This window comes from Loxodonta africana, chromosome 7 (assembly GCF_030014295.1).
Source record: "Loxodonta africana isolate mLoxAfr1 chromosome 7, mLoxAfr1.hap2, whole genome shotgun sequence".
Taxonomy (NCBI): Eukaryota; Metazoa; Chordata; class Mammalia; order Proboscidea; family Elephantidae; genus Loxodonta; species Loxodonta africana.
The window spans coordinates 11,677,918-11,703,428 of NC_087348.1; the positions used below are offsets into that span (position 1 = coordinate 11,677,918).

The following is a 25,511-nucleotide window of genomic DNA, read 5'->3' on the forward strand; positions in this document are numbered from 1 at the left end:
TCTTTTTCAGTATGCATTACTCATCCTGGGCCTCTTTCCCTTCCGTATGAAGTTGGTGATTTGTTTCTCCATCTCATTAAAGAATGTCGTTAGGATTTGGATCAGAATTGCATTAAACCTATAGATGGCTTTTGGTAGAATAGACATTTTTACAAGGTTGAGCCTTCCTATCCATGAGCAAGGTATGGTTTCCCACTTATGTAGGTCTGTTTTGGTTTCTCGTAGAAGTGTTTTGTAGTTTTCTTTGTATAAGTCTTTTACATCTCTGGTAAGATTTATTCCTAAGTATTTTATCTTCTTGGGGGCTACCATAAATGGTATTGATTTGGTGATTTCCTCTTCAACGTTCTTTTAGTTGGTGTAAAAGAATCCAATTGATGGTTGTTCAAATCAATTTTTAACTCATAGTGACCTCATGCGACAACGTAGAACTGCTCCATAGGAATTTGTAGGCTGTAAATTTTATGGGAGCAAATTGTGAGATCTTTCTCCCATGAAGCATTTATTTCCAAATATTCAGTTAGTGAGGAGCCTTGTTGGTACAGTGGTTAGGTGCTTGGCTGCTAACTGAAAGGTCATCTATTCAAACCCAGCAGCTTATCTACAGGCGAAAAGACCTGATGACCTGCTCCAGTAAAGACTACAGGCTAGGAAACCCAATGGGCAGATGTACTCTGTCACATACAGTCAGCATGAGTTGGAATCGACTCTATGGCAATGGGTTTGGTTTAGGTTTTGTTTACCTTATGCTGTCACTTACATCATCCAGCCGTTTCCTCACTCCATGATACTTTTTTTTTTTTCCTGAATTATCTTGTCTGTTATAAATTTTCAGTTAATTTTGCACTTTGTCAAGTTCTCCCAGTGGTATGGTATACTTCATTGTACATACTCCACCAATTAATTGTGAAGCATTGATATTTTTAACACAACTCCATTTACCTATCCAAATACATGCTAAGTATATATACAATCATACAAATATTCTCAGTGTTATGGTTTTCTTCATATTTCTTGTGATAATTCATAAGTAGTTTATATTTATTAATTAACACAATTGTCACACAGATCCATTTTCCCACTATATCTTTACATTTATTTATTTTCCAAATTTGCATATACATAGGGATGATCTTGCTTTTTTTCTCCCTTTAATTTCCTCTTTGATCAGCAGCATTTCCTGGAATTCCTTAAAACTGCGTCACTTTCACGCAGGTATGGTCCTGCTTTGATTTTCTTAACACTTTTCTCCTGGGACAAATAAAAGGAAACCGACAAACACATAGAAGAAAAGATATGGAATAAACATACATGTCTGCATTCTTTAAGCTAGTTTATCCTCTGTCTACCAGCTTTGGTAAAAAACTATGACTTCTACATGAGAATTCAGGTAAATCTTGTGAAGTAAAACACCAAACTACTAAGGCAGGATTTGGGTAAGTAGCTTGCACAGTTGCTATTCTCACCTTTGGTCACCATGGCATTGGCCAAAGGAGTCTGTGGAGAAGGTAAAGGAAGCCCAGAAAAATTTTAGAATCCTTTCCCATTGTGTATCATTTTGAATACCCATTTCCTTACTGTGCTCTTTATTTATTCTCTTTTCTTAACCTTTTCATTTCCAGTGTAACCAGACTAACTGAATCTCACAGGCAACACAAGATGGCTCCTGCCTTTGGGTATACCGTGATTTGCACCACAACACTCTTGTCCTCCACATGATCTTCTCCCATTTCTTCAGAATCCAGGGCAGTCATCAGGCCTATAGCTAAGGGTAGTCACAGCCAGCTTGGGGGCACTTACTGCTCTGGGTGATGCCAACGGTGGGGAATGGGAATCTGGTGTCTGGGTCTGTGCATATTTGTGAAAAACCATCAGGGGTGTCTGTCTCACACTAGGGAACAGAGGGCAGAGGAGACCCAGTTGTGGTCTCTTTACCACTGAAACTGCTGGTATAACTGGGGAGAGCTGGTCTGTGAGATCTAGAGATTCTCGGATGGAGTCTGCCATCACTGTGGATGGGGATGGGGTTGCCACTGAACTCAAGGCACTGTCACAAATGGAAACAGCCCAGGGCTGAGCCTTCCTAGGGAGACAGTGTCCCTGATGGCTTTTTACCTTCTCCATCAAACCAATAGCACATAGCACCCCCAAGGGACAGGTAGAGGTTTTACTCACTTATTTTCTATATCCTGGATGGTGTCAGGCAGAGGCTGATTCCTGGTTTCTGGAAGGGGAAGGACAACAAGGCCAGCCAGGATGGGGAAGACTCCATAGATGATCCAGGGCAGGGGGACAGAAAACACTGCTAGGGTCATCAAAAGGGGAGCGACGGCTGCCCCACTACAAGCAGCCACTGCGAGGATTCCTGAAATTCTTGCCCTTGGAGTATAAATAACAATACAAATAAATCTGATAAAATTCACACATGAAATTTTCGTATATTATTTTGCTTTCATTATTGCAGCCACTACAGCAGAGTGTTTGCACACATGGAGATTGACTGCGTTCCCTTGCTTTTAAAATGTGTTTTGTTTGTTGGGTATTAGCTCCAAGCTCCTAAGTACATCAAGACAGAATTTAATCATTTAAAAAATAATGATGCGCATAGCACCTACCCTTTGAATGGTTGAGAAGATTAGGTGAGATGATGCATTAAAGGGCTCAACATGGTGCCTGACAAAAAGTCAACTTTCAATAAATTTTGGCTATAATTTGTTATTATTATTACTATAAAATTGGACTGCTTTTGGTAACTAACCAGCCCCAGTTTTCTTTCCTCCATGAGGGCCAGTTAGCTGGGAAAGTTCTCTTTTGACCCTGACAGGGCAATTTGTACCTGATCACCGTGGGGAAAAGTTCATTGGAGTGAGCAATGGAGCAGGTGGTAATGGCAGAAGCAGCGCCCATTCCCACAGTTGCCAAAACCACATTCAGGGTCTGCATTTCTGGGGAGAGGAAGACCAGTCAGATCAGGAGACCTGAGCTGAAGCAATCAGCATCCCCAAAATAAAAGTGAGAAAGCCCCCATCAGAGGTGTTTGCACACATAAAATACATCTTCTAGAAACTGTAGAGAAGCAGAGAATGTGGAGTGGCTGGTAAGCTGAGAAATGTGACTTGTCTACTTATTACATCTTAAATAGTGTGATGGATAATTTTACTTGTCACCTTGGCTAGGCTATGGTTCCCAGTGGTTTGGCCAAACACTAGACAAGTTGCTGTTCCATAATGTAATCTAATGCCAAGTAGTGTTATCACCTTTCACATGGTCTGCCTATTTTTCCAAAGAGTTAATTTGTAAAAAACTGACTCTCTGTCTTGACTCTGCTCTCTTCCCATTGCCTGATTGATGAGTCTTGGGATGCAAGTTTGCAGAAGCCTGCAGCCTGCCACTTGACCTACAGCTTTTGAATTGGCCAGTCTCCTCTAATCTCATGAGCCAGGAACAGGCTCCAGACTGTTACCAGACCTATGAATTTTGGACTTCCTATCCCCACAATACCATGAGTGAATACCTTGAAGTAATTCTCTCTTTATGTATGTATCAATCTCACTGCTTCTATATTTCTGGAGAACCTTGATGAAGACAAATAGTGAACAAAAAGACCTGAATAATTATACCAACTCTGCCTGCATATTCAAGATTTTCCAGAGGATGAGAAGGGAGAGTGAGCTGGCAGGAGTTTCCTCCCATCGTTCTGCCTAGTGCTTCCTATACTCTATAGGACTGTCATGTGGACAAATTCTGAGCAGTCTAAGACTCATCCATGTCCTTGAGGAGGTGAAAACTTAGGTGAAGATACAATACTGACCAGGGACAAGTATGGTACAAGAGAGTAATAAAAGGAGAAGACTTCAATGCTAATGGACAGGGTGAAGAATATCTTAACTTAAAATAATGACTCAGCAATCATTAACAATGAATTCTTGGGAGGAAAACAAAGATGTTGTGAACCACAGAAGGGAAGCTTAAGACAATCAGTTTTCTACCCAGCTTGAAAAAAAGCATGAGAGCTTTGCAACATTGGAGTGCAATCTACCGTAAGGCAGCCAACTTGCATCACTGCTGACATTCAATAAAATTAGAGCCACCATCTGGTCCTGTAAAATACACTACTCAGCTGGGAAATACATGCAGTATGGTGAGCACGTGGGTCCCCTAATCATTACATACCATCATTTTCTACAGTAAAATTAAAATTCTAAGAGAGGATCTTAATATGCTTAAGCTCTTAATCCCGTTGTATAATTCTTCTTCACCTAAGACAAAGGATTTTTATTTCCTTAAAGCCAAAAAGCCTCCCCTAACCCAGGTTTGTAGTCATGGTGACCTAATACCAGTGGTGACCTAATATCAGACCCAGAAGTGGACATACAGAGATCAGGGAGTAAGTCGTCACTGAAGCTGTTGTAATGAGAGGCCAGAAAAGGAAACGACAGTATCCTGTCTCCATGCTGGGATACAGTGCAAGATCTAGTCCTTCAATCATTGTGATTGAATGTGTGATTGCAGAAAAGGCAAGTGTCACTATTTTCCAGATATTTCTCAGTGATGAAGAAGACAACCATATGTCTGGGCCGACTTTTGCTGACCTGTGACTCCATTCCTAACAACTTAATGGCAGAATCTGTCCTAAACCAGCAGATTGGTTTCAGGGGATCCTTAGGCTCTTTTACTCCTGACTTAGGTGGGTGTGACAGTACAATCCCAGAGCAACGGGGAGAAGCCACTTCCTTCCTCTGACCTTAATTGTTTCTCACCTTGAGGCATAAATGTGAGGAGCAGAATACAGGCACCCAACAGGAACATGAAAAAAGCCTGGCTTCCTCGACGTCCAGTATGTTTCATGGCCAAAAGTGCCAGACCTTGGCCTGGGAGGGAGACGATGCCAAAAAGAACTTGGATCAGGAAAACATTGCTCCCCAGGAGCTGGATGTTGAGCAACAGGCCAAAAAGGGGTATGGTGGTTGCAAATCTTTGGTGAACAAAAGAGGGAAGACACGTTATAAGATTTAGAGCTTATGTTCTGCAGCTGACCATGACTTTGGCCCAGTCAACCAGTGACTGATGGTACAGTATTAAGTCAAGTTGGTTTGTAAAATGTTTTCTTTCTTGGCGATGATTTTAAAATCATCATTAAAAAGTGTATGATAATGAAGATTGGAATAGCTAAATTTATTTTTTGGATTGTGGGGGGCATGTTGTGGAGGATACATGATGGAATGCCCTAGGAGTTAGAGTGTTTCTATATCTTGATCTAGCTTTTGGTTCCATATTTACATATGGAAATATTCACGGAACTGTATTTTTAAATACATTTTACTGTTTTAAGCTGTACCTTTAAGCGATGTGACTTTCTTAACTCCTCATTGTATACTTAGCCTGTGAATCTTTTCATAACCCTTTGAGCAACTCCAAACATAGGAATTATCTTGTATGTTTTCCTCATCATTTATCTTCAAGTCTTTGCCCCACAACACTGTTGCATCCTTTGAAATAAGAAACAGGCTAACTGTTTGAATATAACCCATGAACTGTGTGAGCCTACCTCATAAAAACCATAAGGCAGATCCATTTACATAGAATGGGTGTGTGGAACACATCAGACATAGAAGGTTTGTTCTGTGCTGCCTCCAGCTCCTCCTGCATGGTGGCTCTCAAAACCTGCAACAACAACAGCAACGACAAACTTTTATCCGGTGCCACCAAAGTGCTAGGCTTTGGGAGGCGGACTGGGCACCCAACAGAGGACAAAAGAGACAAGTTCCCTTTCCATAGTGAAATACATAGACAGGGAACATATGTTTACAGGTGGCAGTGTGGCATGATCATTAAATTAGGGAGTTAAAGGAGCCTCAGGGAAATGATGCAGCAAGAAGGACATTTTAAATAGGAACTACAGAAGGCTGTGAGGCATCAAAAAGGGTGCACAGGTTAGAGATTCGGATCAGGGAGTGAAACCAAATGATGAGTTAGTTGCATTATACCAGCCGGGCACGGAAGATTTGGAACTGAGCTTTGTTCTCAACTGGTTGGCCTTGGTAGCAAAACAGTCTGTCTCAAGAAGGAGGAAAACTTCTTGAGAGGCTTTGTTTTGGTTCTGGGCTCAGTCTCTTCTAGATGAACGCTAGAATATATGTCTTCATGAAAGAAATGCCTAGAATTAAATCTGAGGGCAAAAACAGTGAGATCCTGGTGTAGTATGATTTATACCCAGTCCTGATTACAACCTGGTGGTATACTATGGCTCTGCCACTTGCTAGCTGTTTTCATGAAGAATAGAACTGAACATCTCTGAAATTAACTTCTTGTCATGTAGAAGAAGGAGAGGAGAAGAAGGAAGAGGATGACAAGTATAAACTGTAGGAAGAAGAAAAAAAGGAGTATTAGAAGTAAGAGAGGGAGAGGTACATGAGGAGGAGAAAAAAACAATGCTACTCTCAGAAGGCTTTGTAGGCTATACAGGAGATCAAGAAAAACATGCATATGGAATTGTATGTAGCACAGCTCTGGCACTTATTAACTATTCAAATAACTATTCAAATAATCTTCACTCCATTCTCTTCTCACCTACATAAATGAAGCAATATGTAAAAATCCATTTGGAAATTTGAATGATGAAGAGAATTCAGAGGAATGAAAAGCCACTCTAACTGCCAAATCCTACAAAACCTATATCTTGATCTGGCTTTTGGAAATATTCACTGAACTGTATTTTTTTGAACACAGAGCTGTGTTTATCTCTAGAAACTAGGGTACAGGAGGCCTATATTCTATTGGGATCATGCTGGAGCTTCACCTGTTTTGTGAATCTTTCTCCTTAATTTTCACATCTTATTCATTAAAAAGTGTTTCAAGTCCTCTTCACTTTCAGCAAGCAAGGTTGTATCACCTGCATAATGCAGGTTGTTAAGAACTCTTCCTCCAATCCTGATGTAGCATTCTTCTTCATATAGTCCGGTTTATTTTTTTCAGCATACAAATTGAATAAGAATGGTGAAAGGATACAACCATGACACACACATTTCCTGACTTTAAACCACACAGTATCCCCTTTTTCTGTTCAAAGAACTCTGCCTCTTGATCTACTTTCAGGTTTCTCACGAGCACAATGAAGTGTGTTGCAGAATTCCCATTCTTCCCAATGTTATCCATAATTTGCTGTGATCTGCACAGTCGAATGCATCTCTATAGTCAATAAAACACAGGTAAACATCTTTCTGGTATTCCCTGCTTTCAGCCAGGATCCATCTGACACTTACTGACAAAGCACTTGCTGATGAAGATCAAAGACCAGAGCCTTCAGCATGGATTACACCTCAACAAAAACAAAAATCCTCACAACTGGACCAATAGGCAATATCATGATAAATGGAGAAAAGATTGAAGTTGTCAGGATTTCATTTTACCTAGATCCACAATCAACACCCATGGAATCAGCAGTCAAGAAATCAAAGGAGGCATTGCTTTGGGCAAATCTGCTGCAAAGGACCTCTTTAAAAAGCCAAGATGTCACCTTAAGATTAAGATGCACCTGACCTAAGCCATGATGTTTTCAACTGCCTCATATGTGTGCTAAAGCTGAACAATGAATAAGGTGCCATCTTTCGGTTCTGATTCATAGTGATTCTATGTATAACATATCAAAACACTGCCTGGTTTTGCTCCATCCTCACAATCATTGTTTGGTTCAGCCCACTCTTGCAGTCACTGTGTAAATCCATCTTGTTGATGGTCTTCCTCTTTTTCACTGACCTTCTACTTTACCAAGCATGATGTCTTTCTCCAGGGACTGATCCCCTCTGATAACAAGTCTAAAGTATGTGAGACATAGTGTTGCCATCCTTGCTTGTAAGGAGCATTCATCATCCAGCTTTGGCATGCATACGATGGGATTGAAAACATCATGGCTTGGGTCAGATGCACGTTAGTCTTCAAGGTGACGTCTTTGCTTTTCAACATTTTAAATAGGTCTTTTGATCTATGTACCAACAGACTGTCCTGCTTAAACCAGGCCTTTTCCACCTTATTCTCTAAGAGCTATTTTAGATATTGTTACCTCCAAGGTACAACCTGTCTCTCAATTTGTTCTATTTTGGTGACTTATCTGTTGCTACAATGCTGGAAGCTATGCCCTAATATTTCCAGTATCAGCAAGGTAACCCATGGCGGACAGGTTTCAGTGGAGCTTGCAGTCTAAGACATTCTAGGGGAAAAGGACTGGTGATCTATCTGAAAATTAGCCAATGAAAGCCCTATGGATGACAACAGAATATTGTCTGATATAGTGCTGGAAGACGAATGAACCCCCTAGATTGGAAGGCACAACAATCAGCTGCAACAATGGACTCAAACATGCAATGATAATGAAGGTGCTGCAGAACATTTTGTTTTGTTCTACATGGGGTTCCCATAAGTCAGTGCCAGCTTGACAACAGCTAACAGTAATGATACCACCTCCAAAAAGCATTCAATGTCTCCATTCCTGCAATCTAGGTGAGAGCGCTCTCCTCCGTGTTCCCATCCACCCTTGCTTTACTTCTCAGAGACCTTATCAAGTCCATTTACCTGTGTGAATACGACCTTCCTGAAGAGAGAAGCTGTGGATGTTTTTTTTCCTACTCTCTGTCACAGAATCTGTCACCAAAAGTTATGTAACAAATTTGTAACGGAGGAAGGAAAAAAAAAAGAGAGAAGAGAAGGAGGAATGGTGGAAGGAACAGATGGAGGTAGAATGCATTAGAAGCTGAAACATATGAAATTTCAGAACCAATAAAGAAAGAAAGCATATAGATTCAGAGAGTTTTCAGAAGATGTTTGAGAATGTGTTGAAAGGTAGAGGAAGATTTTTAAGAAAAATAAAATTTATGTTATTTGCATATCAAAATTTATTATTGCAAAGGAGTTGGGAATGTAACAGAAAGCTGAAAAGATTCAGTAGAGAATTTTGCACTGCTCTCTCATACTTATGCAGTCACTCACGACCACATAAGTGTGCTATAACTCACTTTCTAAATATATAGTCTGCATTTAATGCTTTCCTCATGTGATTTGGTGGGGACATGAGCCTTGGGATTAGGGTGCGTCTAAGAAAGTATATGGAGAATATAACTCAGACTGAGTCTCTGTGAATGAGTTCTAGGGTTTCAGAAACACTTACCAGAATAGAGATGAAGAAAGAAAAAAGGCTGGACAAGTCACAGTGGGATAGGATGAGAGAATAGAGCAGATCAGTGGAGAGGTGTGGAGAGAACATGAGGGTGTTTGGTGTATATGAAAATTTAAGCAGACAGGGATAGATGAGACCCTAGTTACGTTAATGAGTCAGAAACAACAAACTGTAATGAGCAGAGCAGGAAAGAATATTGTCAGAAGATGCAGAAGGGTTTGCCTCAAGGCTGGAAAGTAGGATCTTCCTAGGGGCTGACTGAAACAAGGCTGGCTTCATAAAATCAACCAAAAAGAACTGGGGCGGGGGGGGTGCATTTTCTCTCTAATCTTTATGGTTCCATGTCTAAGGACTTCGAATATTAACACTCTCTGGCCCTCTCTACTTACCCTAAGGGGCCCATGGAGGACTGTGTTGATGAGTTATTAAGTTTGGGAGAACACAACAGGCCTGCTCATACCTCTCAGTCTACATTTTCATGACAGCTCTAGTACATCTTTGGAAAGAGACTGCATTCTCTGGGCCATGCCATGTATTTAGCAAAATAGGCTCTTCTCCTGTGAGGAAAACCTGTGAATGTTTGGGCAAGATCTATTCTGGGACAAAGTGAGAGCAAAGCTATGGTTGCCACCGATTTAAAGTCAGTCTTCACAGTAGTAAAAAATATCAATTTTGATCTCCATCTGTTATGGATTGAATTATATGCCCCCCAAAATATGTGTTTTCAGTCCTAACCTCTAAACCTGTGGTTATAATCTCATTCGGGAATGCGTTGTCTTTATTATGTTAAGGAAGCAGGACTAGTGTAGGGCGTATCTTGAGTCAATCTCTTCTGAGATATTAAAGAGATTAAATAAACCAGCAGAGTAGACATGGGGGAAGATAGATGCCAAGCCACATGAAGATCACTCAGGAGCAGGAACTAAAAGATACAAGGGCTTTCCTCTAGAGCTGACAGAGAGAAAGCCTTCCCCTGAGTCTGCATTTCTAGCCTCCTGAACTATGAGAAACTAAATTTGTGTTTGTTAAAGCCACCCATTTGTGGCATTTCTGTTATAGCAGGTGCCAGATAACTGAGACACAATCTATCTGCCCAATCACTGCACCTATATCTCAATTGTCTGTTACTTGGGCAGAGGAGTTGTGCATTATTTACTTGGCCAACCAAACTCCTATACTGGAACAACCAAAAGACTGATATTTGCATGGATGTGATTTGGAGTAGCTTTAATTAGACTGTCTGAGCAAGGTGTGTCAGGCAGTCTATAAGATTTAGGTAAAAACAAGACTAAGACCACAAACTTAGCCGATTCACTAATTGGTCACAACAGCCATGGCAGTTCTGTTGAACATGAAGCCAAGAAGCAGGTAAGAGCTTTGAAAGGGAAAAACAGAAACCAGACTGGAAGTCCTAATCTTGCCTGGCAGGCTAAATCTGGCCCATAAGTGTGTGAGATTTGATCAGAACAGTGGTCTTAAACAGTTTGACTTAGTTGCCAAATTTTTAAAATACACTCGTCTGTTTGGAGAACGTCAAGTCACACACACATCGGTGGTCACATAAGGTTATACAGGCAGTCTCCAGACTATGGAACAGTTCTGTTCCTAAACCTGTCTTAAGGTCAGGTTTGTACTTAATTCCGAACAGTTAGATACAGTTCGTGTCTAACTTGAGTTAGTCAAATGTTTGTCTTAGTATATAGTGTACCTTTCCATGCGTATAAAACATTAAAGAAGCACTTCTGGATAGGCTAAAACATCTTTTATATAATAATACAGTAATTATAATAATGTTCTGATGGGTGTCACAAAGTAGTGCCCGTTTGTTGTTACGAACCATTGTTTGTACCTGAAATTTTTAATATAATAGGCTCCACAAGGATCGGTTCATAACTGTGGGTTGTATGTAAGTTGGATATTCCTAGCCAGGGGACTGCCTGTATATAATATGGTGTCCCCACAACATCCAAATCACATAATGTCCTATTTCAGAGACCATATCATGGACATTAAGGATGCATGTCTATCCTTATTTTTGTCATTTAATTATCCTAAAAAGATCAAATATGGCATCAATGAGTACTATATTGGAAACCCTGGTGGCATAGTGGTTAAGGGCTGTGGCTGCTAACCAAAAGGCTGGCAGTTCAAATCCACCAGACGCTCCTTGGAAACTCTATGGGGCAGTCCTACTCTGTGCTATAGGGTCGCTATGAGTCGGAATCGACTCGACGGCAGTGGGTTTGGTTTTTTGGGTGTCTTTATCAAACAGAAATTTAGTTTCTCACAGTTTAGGAGGCCAGAAGTTCAAATTCAGGGTATAGGCTCCAAGCTCTGGAGGACGGTCCTTGTCCTTTCTGAGTTTTGGCTCCTGGGCAATCCTCATGTGGCTTGTTATCTCTCTTCCCCTATCTCTGCTAGCTAGCTTGTTTGTTTAATGTCTTTAATTTCTCAAAAGAGATTGACTCAAGATACACCCTACAGAAATCTTGCTTCATTAACATAACAAAGACAACCCATTCATAAATGAAATTATAAGCACGGGCATAAACTCGTTGCTATTGAGTCAATTCCAACTCATAGTTTAGTCAATTCCAACTCATAGTTTACCTATTGCATAGAGATTAGGAATTACAACATGTATATTTTTTGGCGGACCCAATTCAATCCATAACAGGTACTCATCCTTGCATAGGATCTATATGCTAAGCCTAGCTTCAGCTGCTCATTTGCAGTGCTCTCTTTCTTCCACCTGACCCTGATGTGATTTTCAATTGTGATAATGCATTATTCTTTCCTAGTATCTAGATCGTTTCACTTGTTTTTACTATCTGCTTCTACCCTGGAGGAATTTAAACTTTTACTCTGTGGATTAGGTCAGCCTGGCAGGAGAAAGGTTAGGTGTGGATTGGAATCGAAGGTAGTTCCTGAAACATAGTCGATCCAACAGGATTGTATACCCATTTGGTACATAGCAAAGCACCCTAAGACTGCTATAAGCTCCACCTAAGTTCAAAATTTGTTTGGAAAAATGCCATGTTGATGGTGTCCGGATCAAATCAGTATTCGCAGTGCCACTGACTCTGCAATGACTTCATCTCCGGGGAAACCTTGAATTCTTCCCACCATCTTCAGTGGGATCTAAACTCTCAGGAGCATTTTGGTTCTTCTTCATTGAAATGTTCTTCTAAACGACCTCTGCTTTCTTCTGGGAGTAGATAATCTTTTATCATATGTGCCGTTGAACATGATACAAGAAATGTTTTATTTCCTCCTCTTTGACTGGCTAATTCCTTGTTTTCTTCTTTCTCAAGGAATTGAGAGTAGATATTTCTTCTCGTGCTCCTTTGTAATTCTTGCCATTCTCTTATTGAATCTGTTTGGATTTAAAATTGTCTATTATTTTTCTCTCTCAAATTACTGTGAAAGCTCCTTGAAGTCTGGGGCCCTGAGCTATTCTGTCATTCATGGTCTCGCCCCCTGCCTGGCACACTATTGTTGTTTAAGAAACATCTCTAAATGTGCAAGACAGGATGAATAGTAATGGACAACAGCAACAGATTCCTTTTATACCTGGGGTGAAGAACAAAAAAGACAAAGTCTTCTTTAAAATATTTCTTTCACAAACTCATGCTCTTAGAATGTGTAACACACAGAATATAAACTCTATGAATAGGAAAGTATGGCTGCTGTGGTCACTGTCATATTTCTGGGACTAGAACAGACCTGGCACATGGTAGGCACTCCCTAAATATATCTTGAATAAAAGAGTACATGAGTGAATGAAGAAATAAGTGAATCTCTGTTACACTTTCTTCTGTATGGTCACTAACCCTTCTTTTTACTGGACTTAATATCCTGTATAAGACCCACAGATTATTAGTTGGAAAGGAATGGATTAGTTTTGGTCACTATAACTTAACAATTAGAGAGACCAGTACATAGTCTCTCCATTTGTAAATACTTAGTGCTTTTTTTTGTTGTTGTTGAGTCAAAATATCTGCATTCAATCTTTGTCAGCATATTCTCCTTCAATGCCAGCCCAAACAATGTTGACACCCTTTGATAACTAGGGCAGTGAGGGAGGAAGACCCATAACCAGATCTGCATTCTACCCTCTGTTCGCCTTCTGGACACTGACCAGTGTAGAGGTCAGGCATGTCTTCCCTACTTCCCCTCATCAGCTTCCCTTTCTAGCTCACCTCCATGGTCAGAGTTTCTCCAGCATTCTTTATTCCATTAATGTGTGCAGCTTTTCTAAGTTCCTTTAAGCCCTCCTCTGGTTTATTGCTGACAATCAGCCATCGAGCAGACTCTGCCAGCCACCTGAGCAAAGAGGAGGACACAGGTGCATTCACTCTCAGTTGCTTATTTTTCATATAACGTCTCTCCCGAGAGATCTTTTCATTAAAATCTACTACCCACCACTTTTTCGGCTATACCAGGGAACATGACCTACCTTCTCTTGTAACATAACTAGAGAGATACGGGGCTGACCCTCATGCAGTACACTTTCACTGCTGGGAACGCAGACTTGCAGTCAAAACGTCTGCCCTCTTACTCAGGTCCAAATTTACCATAAAGCTCTATTTCCCCTTCTGTGTATAGACCCCTTCCTAGGTCTTTACAGGGGCCAAGCAAATATGTACTCATAATATATGGTCATTTTATTAAAGAAGGACCTTCAAGTTACTTATGTGCACTTACATCCTCACTCCAGTTCCTACCAGCTATGATGGTAACTTGCTATACAAGTAAGGTACTTTTTAAATCTGACCCAGTTTCCTCATTTATGGAATTAGGACAGTAGTGCCACCTACCTTGTAGGGTTCTTATGAATATGAAATGAGATAATGGATGAACCTGACATGGAATAAACACTTCTCTCTACTTAAAGTCATCTCCTTGTATGAAATCTGTCACCATTTCTCTGAGATAGAGCTATTTCTAACTAAATAGGCTTCCTCTGCTGAACCAGTCTTTTTAAGGAGAGGGGCATAGTTAGCCATCCTTAATGGTTATTAAAGATATTAAAGGGAAGAGAAGCACAGAAAAGTGATCTAAACCATCTACTCTGCCTTCAGTCACTAGGAGAGGGGAGACCATGCTGCTCTTTCTTCAGACAGCTATAGAGGCAAATTTGCTGCCCCTTCATCTCATCGAATACAAACAGAAACCCACTGCTGTGGAGTCAATTTGGACTCATAGCAACCCCACAGGGTTTCTGAGGCTGTGAATCTCTACAGAAGAAGACTGCCACGTCTTTCTTCTGCAGAGTCGCTGGTGGTTTTGAACCACCAACCTTTCAGTTAGCAGTCAATCGCTTTAACCACTATGCCACCAAGGCTTCTTATAAAAAAAACCATAGTACCGATAAAATTGCAAAGCACTGAAACGTCTTCATGACATGATTCTTTCCAAAGCCACACGTATGAACGCAGGTAATAATCGAGGTTATCGCCTCTTGAAATACATGGTTGTATACTTTTTTTCTGTTAAGGAAAATAATTTTATAATAATTATGTGTCCTCGACACCTGTTAAAGCTTAATTATGAACGTGGCTAAAAAGTTGCAAAATTCCCAGGCAGGGGATTCCATGCTACTTCCTGTTCTTAGGCAGCCAGTTGTCAGAAATAACAATATCATGCGCCCAGGTAAACTGAATTTCAAATAAACAGTGAATAATTTCTTAGTATAACTCTGTCCCATGCAGAATTTCAGATACGCTTTCACTAAAAAATCAGTTGCTGTTTAATGAAATGCAAATTTAATGAGACAGACAGCATTTTATCCAGTTTGCAAATATAGAGGATTAGTTAAAAAGAATTTTCATAGAAACAATGAATGATTTTTTCCATCACTATTTACCACTCAATATTTCATACATATTTTCACTAAAAATTATTTGTTGTTTATTGAAATTCAAATTTTCTGGGATGTCCTGTATTTTATCCAGTTAGCTAATAAAAATAAAGATTCTTTGTTAAGTAAAAGTCGCACAAAGTATAATGGTTAGTATATTATGTCCTGTGCAATGTTTGAGATATAATTATACAAAAAAAAAAAATTGTTGTTTATATAAAATTCAAATTTAACTGAGTGTCCTCAATATTATCTGCCAAATCTACTATTCTGCCTCAAATTTCACACAGGACACAGAATAGATCATGTGCTCAAGTCTTGACCAAAAACTAAATGGAATCCATGTGTCCTGATTCTATGCATATCTAATGCCAGGATCCTCTAAGACAAAGGAAGAGAAAAAGCTCATACCTCGAGGACAGAAAGACGGCAAATAATGGCACAGACACCACCAGCTGAAGCATGTGCCACTCTCGAAAGGCAAAAGCCAGGCCTCCCAGGATCATATGCCCAGTGCTAAAGGAACAGGTTACCAGCATCACCCCCATGGCTTGGAATTTGGGCAGTGACCACTCTATTACTGAAAGAAAAGAGAAACAAGATTTTAACTTAAAAAAAAAGGAGGGGGGGAGTCATAAAAAGACTAGGCTTAGTCATCTGACAGAGACTGAAGGAACCCCCAAAACTATGGCCCCTGGAAGCTCTTTCATGCCAGAACTAAAACCATTCCCAAAGTCCACTCTTCACACAAAGATTAGACTGGACCATAAAACATAATATAATATTCCCGAAGAGTGTGATTCTTAGTTCAACCAGATACATGAGACCAAATGGACAGCTCCTGTCCGGAGGCAGGATGAGAAGGCAGGAAGGGACAATAACTGGTTGAATGGGCACAAGAAACCCAGGGTGGAAAGGGGAAGTGTGCTGTCACATTATAGGGATTGCAACTAATGTCACGTAATAATATCTGTAGAAATTTTTGTGTGAGAAATTAACCTGAGCTGTAAACTTCTTCCTAAAGCACAGTTTTTAAAAAAGTGAAATTTCTAGGTCAGAGCTAAGGCTTAGAAAATATAGAAAATTGAAAAACATTGACTTACTGAGCATAATAGCATTTGACATGCTGCTTGTGGTAGAAAACCCAGTCAAGAATCTTAGTGAGCAATAAACGAGGAATGAGGGAGCAAAGGCCACACTCGTGTTAGTAATGGCCATCTGGAGGAGACACCATCTGAGAATCAACCTCCTCCCAAACCTGAGAAACAGAGAGGTTAGGTTATGGAAACATTAATAATGTTGTAAAATTTAGCAAAAAGAAAGCACACTTGGAAACTTAGAAGATGTTTTACCAAGTGAAACTTTGCCCTTGAGACTTGAAGAATCAATAGGGAAATTGACCATAGGTATTTTCAGATGCAACAATCCCTGTTTGTAATTGGATATTGAGTATATAAATCTCTTCTACAATCTCTTACCAGCAGGTCTTTGACACTAAGTGAAACCAGTGTTCAATATTGGAAATATAACATGATATAAATGTCTCTGTTTTTAACAATTGCATTTAGTGTAGTAGAGAGTCTGTATAGTTTCTAGAACACAAGGAAGCTAAATCCATACTTGGGTCTCTAGGACCATGCAGCCCAAGGCTAACTCATGTGAAAGAAATGTCACAGAGCAATGCTTCAAAAAGGCCAATGGATTTTATAATACCCCTCCACTGTGTCCGCATTTACAGAATTTGGGCAAGGTGCTTCGTCTAGAATACGATATAAGAGCGCCACAACCAGAGACAGGAATCTATAGAAAGTTCTCAAAGGACGGAATTTGTTTAATGCAGGGTAGGAATGGGAAAGGGGTCGTTTTTACTGATGACAGATAAAAGATCCACTAGTAAATATTGACTTTAACAACAACCACAATTCTGCAACTGATACACTCAATAGTGAAAGACAACACGTTCTACACAAGATGAGAAACAAAGCAAGTGTATCAGCTCTCACCACTTTCATTTACAATTGTACTGAAGGTCTTAGCTACAGTCAGAAGAAGAATAAAAGGCAAAAGTTGGGGGGAAAAAAAGAAAACCTTTGCTCATAGCGACCCTATATAACAGAGTAGAACTGCCCCCGTAGAGTTTCCAAGAAGTGCCTGGTGGATTCAAACTGCAGTTGTAGCTTTTAACCACTATGTCACCAGGGCTTCCAAAAGGTGGGAAAGTAATAAGCAAAATTGTCCTTACTTGCAAACGACATGATTATAGATGAATTGATTAAGGTAGCAGGATGCAAGGTCAATATACAGAAGTCAATTGCACTTTTATATACTACCGATGGAAACCCTGGTAGCGTAGCAGTTGAGAGCTACAGCTGCTAACCAAAAGGTCAGCAGTTCGAATCCACCAGGCACTCCTTGGAAACCGTATGGGGCAGTTCTACTACGTCCTATAGGGTCACTATGAGTCGGAATCGGGTTTTGGATTTTATACTACCGTTAAGTAATTAGAAATTAAATTTGTAATAAATGTTATGTTATACCATCAAAAACTAATTAGGAATAAATTTAAAGTAAAAACTACACGACTGCTCTTATAAGATCCAAAGTATAAAAAGGGAAATAAAAGAAAGCCTAAATTAATGTAGTGGCACACCACTTCCATAGATCAGAAAATCCAATTTCTAAAAATGGCATTTTTACCCAAACTGATCTATACATTCAGTGCAATCTCAATAAATATTCCCAGTAGAATCATTTTCCTAACTCCAACACTATAGAGTACTTTGCCTGTTTCTGGCCTTTACATGAGAAGAATTAGGTAAGATATGAACTTTTGTTTTGGGCTTCTGCTCAACATAAGAGTATATTTATCTATATTACTCCATGTTATTGTTTGTTCACCCCCTTTCCTGTATAGTATTCCATTATATGACTATTTTGCATCTTATTTATCCATTCTATTTCTTAAAAAAAAAAAAAAATTTTTTTTTTTTTATTTCTTATGGACCTTTAGACATCTCCAGTTTTGGGATATTATAAATAGTTGAGTGTTCGATTTAAAAAATATCATTTTAACCATGCACTTCCTCTGCACATGATCATTTCGTGTTTCCCCCTTAGTTTTCTGATGCAGTTCAAAATGTTAGATTAGTGTATCAGGTCCCTCTGAACCTCAGTCCTATTCTGACACTGATTCTTCTCCCCATGTCTACACCTTATGCTCCATTACCCTGATGCGTCTGTCAGTTTGTCCTACTGTGGGGGATTGTCTGTTGCTGTGATGCTGGAGGCTATGCCACCGGTATTCAAATACCAGCAAGGTCACCCATGGTGGACAGGTTTCAGCTGAGCTTCCAGTCTAAGACAGAGTAGGAAGAAGAACCTGGCAGTCTACTTCTGAAAAGAATTAGCCAGTGAAAACCTTATGAATAGCAACAGAACATTGTCTGTTATACTGCAAGAAGATGAGCCCCTCAGGTTGGAAGGCACTCAAAATAAGACTGGGGAAAGCTGCCTCCTCAAAGTAGAGTCGACCTTAATGACATGGATGGAGTCAAGCTTTCGGGACCTTCATTTGCTGATGTGGCACAACTCAAAATAAGAAGAAACAGCTGCAAGGATCCATTAATAATTGGAAGCTGGAATGTACAAAGTAGGAAAATTGGAAATTGTCAAAAATGGAATGGAACACATAAACATCGATATTCTAGGCATTAGTGAGTGGAAATGGACTGGTATTGGTCATTTTGAATCAGATAATCATATGGCCTACTATGCCGGGAATGACAATTTGAAGAGGAAAGGTATTGCATTCATCATCAAAAAGAACCTTTCGGGATCTATCCTGAAGTACAATGCCATCAGTGATAGGATAATATCCACGTCAATAAGGAAGACCAGTCAATACGACTATTGTTCAAACTTACACACTAACCACTAAGACCAAAGATAAAGAAATAACATTTTTGCGAACTTCTGCAGTCTGAAACTGATCGAACATGCAATCAGGATGCATTGATAATTACTGGTGATTGGAATGTAAAAGCTAGAAACAAAGAAGAAGGATCAGGAGTTGGAAAATAATGGCCTTGGTGATAGAAACGATGCCAGAGATCAGATGATAGAATTTTGCAAGACCAATGACTTCTTTATTGCAAATACCTTTTTCACCCACATAAACAGAGACTGTACACATGGGCCTTGCCAGATGGAATACGCAGGAATCAAATCAACTATATCTGTGGAGAGAAACAATGGAAAAGCTCAATATCATCAGTCAGACCAAGGCCACAGGCTGACTGTGGGTCAGACCATCAGTTACACATAGGCAAGTTCAAGTTGCAAGAAAATTACAAAACATCCACCAGAGCCAAAGTACAACCTTGGGTATACCCCACCTGAATTTAGAGACAATCTCAAGAATAGATTTGACATGTTAAACGCTAATGATCAAAGACCAGACAAGTTGTGGAAGGACATCATACATGAAGAAACGAAGAGATCACTAAAAAGACAGAAAAGAAAGAAAATGTCAAAATGGGTATCAGAAAAGACTCTGAAACTTGCTCTTGAAAGTCAAGTAGCTAAAGCAAAAGGAAGAAACGATGAAGTATAAGAACTGATGAAAAGATTTCAAAGGGAGGCTCGAGAAGACAAAGTAAAGTATTATGATGACATGTGCAAAGAGCTGGAGATAGAAAACCAAAGGGAAGAGTACGCTCAGCATTTCGGAAGCTGAAAGAACTGAAGAAAATAATTCAAACCTCAAGTTGCAATAGCGAAGGATTCTATGTGGAAAATATTAAACAACACAGGAAGCATCAAAGATGGAAGAAATACACAGAGTCATTATACCAAAAACAATTGGTGGATGGTCAATCATTTCAAGACGTAGGATATGATCAGAAACTGATGGTGCTGAAGGAAGAAGTCCAAGCTGCACTGAACACACTGGCGAAGAACAAGGCTCCAGGAATTGACAGAATATCAATAGAGAAGTTTTAACAAACAGTTGCAGCGCTGGAAGTGCTCACTTGTCTATGCCAAGAAATTTGGAAGACAGCTACCTGGCCAACCAACTTGAAGAGATCCATATTTATGCATATTCCCAAGAAAGAAGATCTAGCTGAATGTGGAAATTATCGAAAAATATCATTAATATCACACACAGCAAAATTTTGCTGAAGATCATTCAAAAAGGGGTGCAGCAATATATCAACCGGGAACTGTCAGAAATTCAAGCCAGATTTAAAAGAGGGTGTGGAACCAGGGATATCATTGCTGATGTCAGAAGGATCCTGGCTGAAATCAGAGAATACCAGAAGGATGTTCACCTGTGTTTTATTGACTATGTAAAGGCATTCGACTGTGTGGATTATAACAAATTATAGATGACATTATGAAGAATGGGAATTCTGGAACACTTAATCGTGCTCAAGAGGAATCTGTACATGGGTCAAGAGGCAGTTGTTCAAACAGAACAAGGAGATGCTGCATGGTTTAAAGTCAGGAAAGGTGCATCAGGGCCATGTCCTTTCACCATACCTGTTCAATCTGTATGCTGAGCAAATAATCCGAGAAGCTGGACTATATGAAGAAGAACGGGACATCAGGATTAGAGGAAGACTCATTAATAACCTGCATTATTCAGATGACACAACGTTGCTTGCTGAAATTGAAAAGGACTTGAAGCACTTACTAATGAAGATCAAAGACCACAGCCTTCAGTATGGATTACACCTAACACACACACAAAAAAAAAAAAATAAAGGAAACAAAAATCCTCACAACTGGACCAATGACCAACATCATGATAAACGGAGAAAAGATTAAAGTCGTCAACGGTTTCATTTTACTTGGATCCTCAATCAACAGCCAAGGAAGCAGCAGTCAAGAAATCAAAAGACACATCGCATTGGGTAAATCTGTTGCAAAGGACCTCTTTAAAGTGTTGAAGAGCAAAGACGTCACCTTGAAGACTAAGGTGTCCCTGACCCAAGCCATGGTATTTTCAATCTCCTCATATGCATGAGAAAGCTGGACAATGAATAAGGAAGCCTTTAAATTGTGGTGTTGGAGAAGAATATTGAATATACCATGGACTGCCAAAAGAACAAACAAATCTGTCTTGGAAGAAGTACAGATGGAATGCTCCTTAGAAACAAGGATGGCGATATTACGTCTCACATGCTTTGGCCATGTTGTCAGGAGGGATCAGTCCCTGGAGAAGGACATCATGCTTGGTAAAGTACAGGGTCAGCGGAAAAGAGGAAGACCCTCAATGAGATGGATTGACACAGTGGCTGCAACAGCGTGCTCAAGCATGGCAACAATTGTGAGGATGGCGTAGGACAGCGCAGTGTTTTGTTCTCTTGTGCATAGGGTTGCTATGAGTTGGAACCTACCCGGTGGCACCCAACGACAACAAACAACAACATGCGAAACTGAAACTCATCTGTCTACAATTGTCTCATGACACCACTGGTTGAAAGAAACACTCTTGCCTTGAAACCAAACCCACTGCCCACAAGTCGATCCCAACTCATAGTGACCCTATAGGACAGAGTAGAACTGCCCCATAGAGTTTCCAAGGAATGCCTGGCAGATTTAAACTGCTGACCTCTTGGTTAGCAGCCATAGCACCACCAGGGTTTCCTCCTACCTTGAAATCTTGTGTAAATTACGTTTCCTGTGATTCACTCAGAGTTCACAGTTTTCAGCTGAGACAACATTTGACATTAAGGTAGTGGATATAAAATAAAGGGCACCTCAAGTCCCCCATTTCTGTCATAGGAGACATGCATAGGCAGTGTCAGTGGTTGCTAGCCTATTTAAGAAGAGATACTTCCAAGCACAGGATACCCCAAAATTCTCACACCACAAACCATGAGAGAAAGTAGTCTTTCATGAATTATCTCATCTGGTAACAAAACTTACCTTTCAAAAGCTTTTTTGGCAAGAACAAAAACTAAAGCTACTAGCACAATTTTTTAATACACCACTAATGACAGCTTTCCCCACACCTGACAGATTTTATATAGGAATGCCTCTTCAGCAGACTGGGGCAACTATCGCATGATAACCAGCCTGTGGGTAACCACAAGCATTTAGCTCACAGGGTCCAGAAGCAACTAAACATGACAGCCTGGCCAAGGCCTGCAATGCTGTTCTCCATATCTGTGTCTTCAAATAGGCTCAATCCCCTGTCCTGAAACTTTCCCCTCTCTGTTGCCATAGGTAACTCTGTCTCATTTATAAACCACATGCCATGTACCTCCTCTCCGAAGCCTGTCCTGAAACACCTCCAGGTCTGCAGAAGACATCCTTTATCTGTCCTCCTGTACACAGCGCTCAATGCTGACAAAGTGACACTTGCCATACTACTGTCACTCTCCCTTTCAGTGTCTAGATGCCTGGACACAAAGTCCTCCCCAGGGCAGTGTAATTTGCACAAAGATTTCTTAATGAAAGATAGAGTTATAACCCAATCAAAATACCCCCAGAAAAAGAAAGCTGTGATCCAGAGACACTCACCTGTCTGAGAGAGGGCCACATATAAGTCCTCCCAGCAGCATTCCAAACATGAATAGGAATTGAGCCACCAATTTCAGTGACTGAGATTCACATACCAGGTCCCACTGGAAAACAAGGAAACCAACACTCTAGAGCTTCATAGCAGCTTACAACACCTCAGTGGAAACCTGCCCCAAACACCTTATACCAACTTGCAAGTTTCAGTATATCAGGCCCCTATCTTCCCATCCAGCTTTGCTTTCCTGCATTAGCCGAACTTTACCAATCAGTTCTCAGCTTAAGCCTAACTTTATCAGTTCTCAGCTTAAGCCTAACTTTTCTAGTAAGGCTCACATAAACCAGAGGGGTTATATTATTTCCTTGTCTTTACATTTATTTTGTACTCAGTCCCAAGTGTGTCTCATACCTGGCCACGGAGTGAAATCAGTTAAGGAGCTTTAAAAAATTAATAATGGCTGATTTTTACCCCCTGTGCATCTCTTAAAACTCTTCTGAGGTGCAGCCTGAGTGTGGAGGTTTGGTCAATCTCCCCTGATGTTTCTAACTTGCAGACAAGGTTAGCATTACCGACCTAGCAGACCATTGTTCATAAGTTATATAAATGACTTGTTTAAACTTTGGTCTCCGCAAGAATAAGAACAGGGTGAGAGCAGAGCTTACGTCTATTTTTTAACTCATTAGTCTGGCTTTCTGCACATGTCTGGCATTTAGTAGATAAGGAATAGATACTTGATGAAAGAATGAAGAATTCAACTTTCATAGTGAATGAGGGTTTGAAGCATGTTCATTACTTGTGTTACCTCTAAACACCCAGATCATGCCCTCAAAGGAGGAAAATGGTGCCTCTTACCTTAGCCACAGTGGTTGAGGGGAAGGTGCTTTTGTCATACACCCAGCCGTCCACACAGGGCTCTGTGTCTGGCTCACTTGTGTTGAGGGAAGACTCATTGAAATGAAGGAGCTGCCACTGGGGGTGGAGGAAGCGACGACACTTCTCTGGCTTCAGATTTGAGTCCAGTGGGATGGAGATTCTCAGGAGGGCATCATGGCTGAAGATCCCAGTGCCATTATCAGAGACAGTGTCATTGTCAAGGATGGGGACCCAGCAGCGATGATCAGGGGTGGCAGCAGTGAAGTTCTCCAATGGAACATGCATTTGCACTATGACATTGGAGATAAGAAGAAAAACCATCTGAAGGATCTGGAATCTCCCCTGGCCACCAACTTGATGCAGAAGGTCCTGAAATCCCATTGAGGCTGAGTTCGTGATCCCCGAGAAGAGGCAAAATGACTCTATGTAGATAAGTTCAAAGGGAGGAAATGTCTGTTTTTAGTAAGTCCACTAAGTTAGTGTTGATGTTGACAGTCCTTTCTCCTCGATGGGTCCAACGTCACTAGTGCAGCAGAGCAGTGGAAGCAGCTTCCTCAAGTTGTTTTGGGATCAAGCATCCAGCTCTTTTCAGAGGTTATAATTTAGCAGAGAGAATTAAAGTGTTTCAATTAAATCTGTTTAAAGATCTACTCTGCGAAAATCTTTGTCCTCAGAAACACCCAGTTGTCAGTATTGGACTTTGATCTGCAACATGTTCCTCATCAAATTAAGATAAAGTTGCAGTTGATTTGCAGTAATTTCCCAAAAAATAAATTATTGCACTAAAAAAAGGCCAACTGTTTTGTGATTTTGCCTGAAAAGAGCAGAATGTGGGTGTTTTTCTTGTGTAATATGAATTTTGATTATTAATGCCAAATTTTGATTATAAAAGCTAATGAAAGCAATCCTGGGTTAAATTTAAACAAGTGCAATGTGGTGTAATCACTCATTTGTGGCATCATGTACTCTATTTCAATACAAATCGTACCAGGAATCTACACTGATATAAGGTCAGTGTAACAGGGGAAGGGTCAGTAGAGATGTAGGGAAGAGAGGGCAGCCAGTGCTAAGCTCACGTAAGGGTTTATTTTCCCAGTTTATCGATTATTTGCATACCATTGTGATAATCTTTTCTGTGCTGGTTCTTGGAATAGAGCAACATGTAAGACAAGGTCTGTAAGAGTTTTATACTCCAGTGAGTAAGGGAAAGGCACATAATTACACTTTGATATTCAAGAAACATTAATAGCATAAGCCCAATGTGCTGTGGAAAAATCGTAGAGAAAATACAGGAGAAAATGTCACCTTGATTAACACTACGTCTTTCATTAAAAAAATTTTTTACAGTGTTATTGAGATATAATTCACACACCATGCAATTTATCCTGTGAAAGTGTATGCTTATGTGGGTTTAGTTTATCACAGGTTGTGCAACCAGGGTTGTTTCTGTCATGTACCATTGAGTCTGTTTTGAGCCATGGCAAGGCCATGTGACAGAGTAGAGTTGCCCAGTAGGGGTTTCTAGGCTGTAATCTTTACGGTAGCATATCATCAGGTCTTTCTCCTGTACAGCCCTTAGGTGAGCTCGAATAGCCACCTTTCATTTACCAGCAGAGCACTTAAAAGTTGCATCACCAGGGCTGTTTGTGCAACCATTACCACTAATTACAGAAAATTTTCATCACCGCAAAAACAAATCTGTACACTTTAGCGGTCACTCCTCATTCCCCATTCCCTAGCCCTTGGCAACCTCTAATCTACTTTCTAACTCTATAGATTTGCCTACTGCATTTCATGTAAATGAAATAATAAATATTTGGTCCCTTGTATCTGGCTTCTTTCACCTAGCATCATGTTTTCAAGGTTCATCCATGTTGTAGCATGTATCAGTATTTCACTTCTTTTTCGTGACTGAATAACTCTCCACTGTATGAATATACTGCACTTTTTTTTATTATTCATTAGTCAGTAGCTGGGCATTTGGTTTGTTTCCATTTTTTGGCTACTATGAGTTATGCTGCTAAAACGATTTGTGTACCTGTTTTTGTGTGAACATAAGTTTCCAATTCTCTTGAAGG

General features: G+C 40.2%; 1 protein-coding gene across 2 annotated transcripts; it reads right to left on the reverse strand.

The window, feature by feature from the left end:
- Positions 1 to 1,190: 1,190 nt before the first annotated feature.
- Positions 1,191 to 23,877, reverse strand: LOC100668386 (organic anion transporter 7-like). 2 transcript variants are annotated; one of them, XM_064288957.1, is made up of 10 exons: positions 23,413 to 23,877; positions 22,563 to 22,666; positions 16,136 to 16,290; positions 15,444 to 15,612; positions 13,372 to 13,495; positions 5,549 to 5,664; positions 4,761 to 4,975; positions 2,837 to 2,945; positions 2,176 to 2,379; positions 1,191 to 1,248 (listed from the first exon to the last, which is right to left on the reverse strand). In XM_064288957.1, the coding sequence occupies exons 1-10, from the start codon at positions 23,812 to 23,814 to the stop codon at positions 1,191 to 1,193; spliced, it is 1,656 nt and encodes a 551-aa protein (XP_064145027.1). In that variant the 5' UTR covers positions 23,815 to 23,877. The 2 variants fall into 2 exon arrangements, with proteins under 2 accessions (XP_064145027.1, XP_023415437.2); XM_023559669.2 differs by having other exon boundaries at positions 1,191 to 1,251.
- Positions 23,878 to 25,511: the final 1,634 nt, after the last annotated feature.

Bases quoted from the DNA above. Each gene is read 5' to 3' on its own strand.
- LOC100668386 (XM_023559669.2), bottom strand. From the start codon at position 23,814: ATGGGATTTCAGGACCTTCTGCATCAAGTTGGTGGCCAGGGGAGATTC. The intron at 22,667-23,412 runs GTAAGAGGCACC...CTTGTTTTCCAG, and splicing joins CCTCAACCACTGTGGCTAAG to TGGGACCTGGTATGTGAATC. The intron at 13,496-15,443 runs GTATGAGCTTTT...CTCTTTGCTCAG, and splicing joins GCCGTCTTTCTGTCCTCGAG to GTGGCTGGCAGAGTCTGCTC.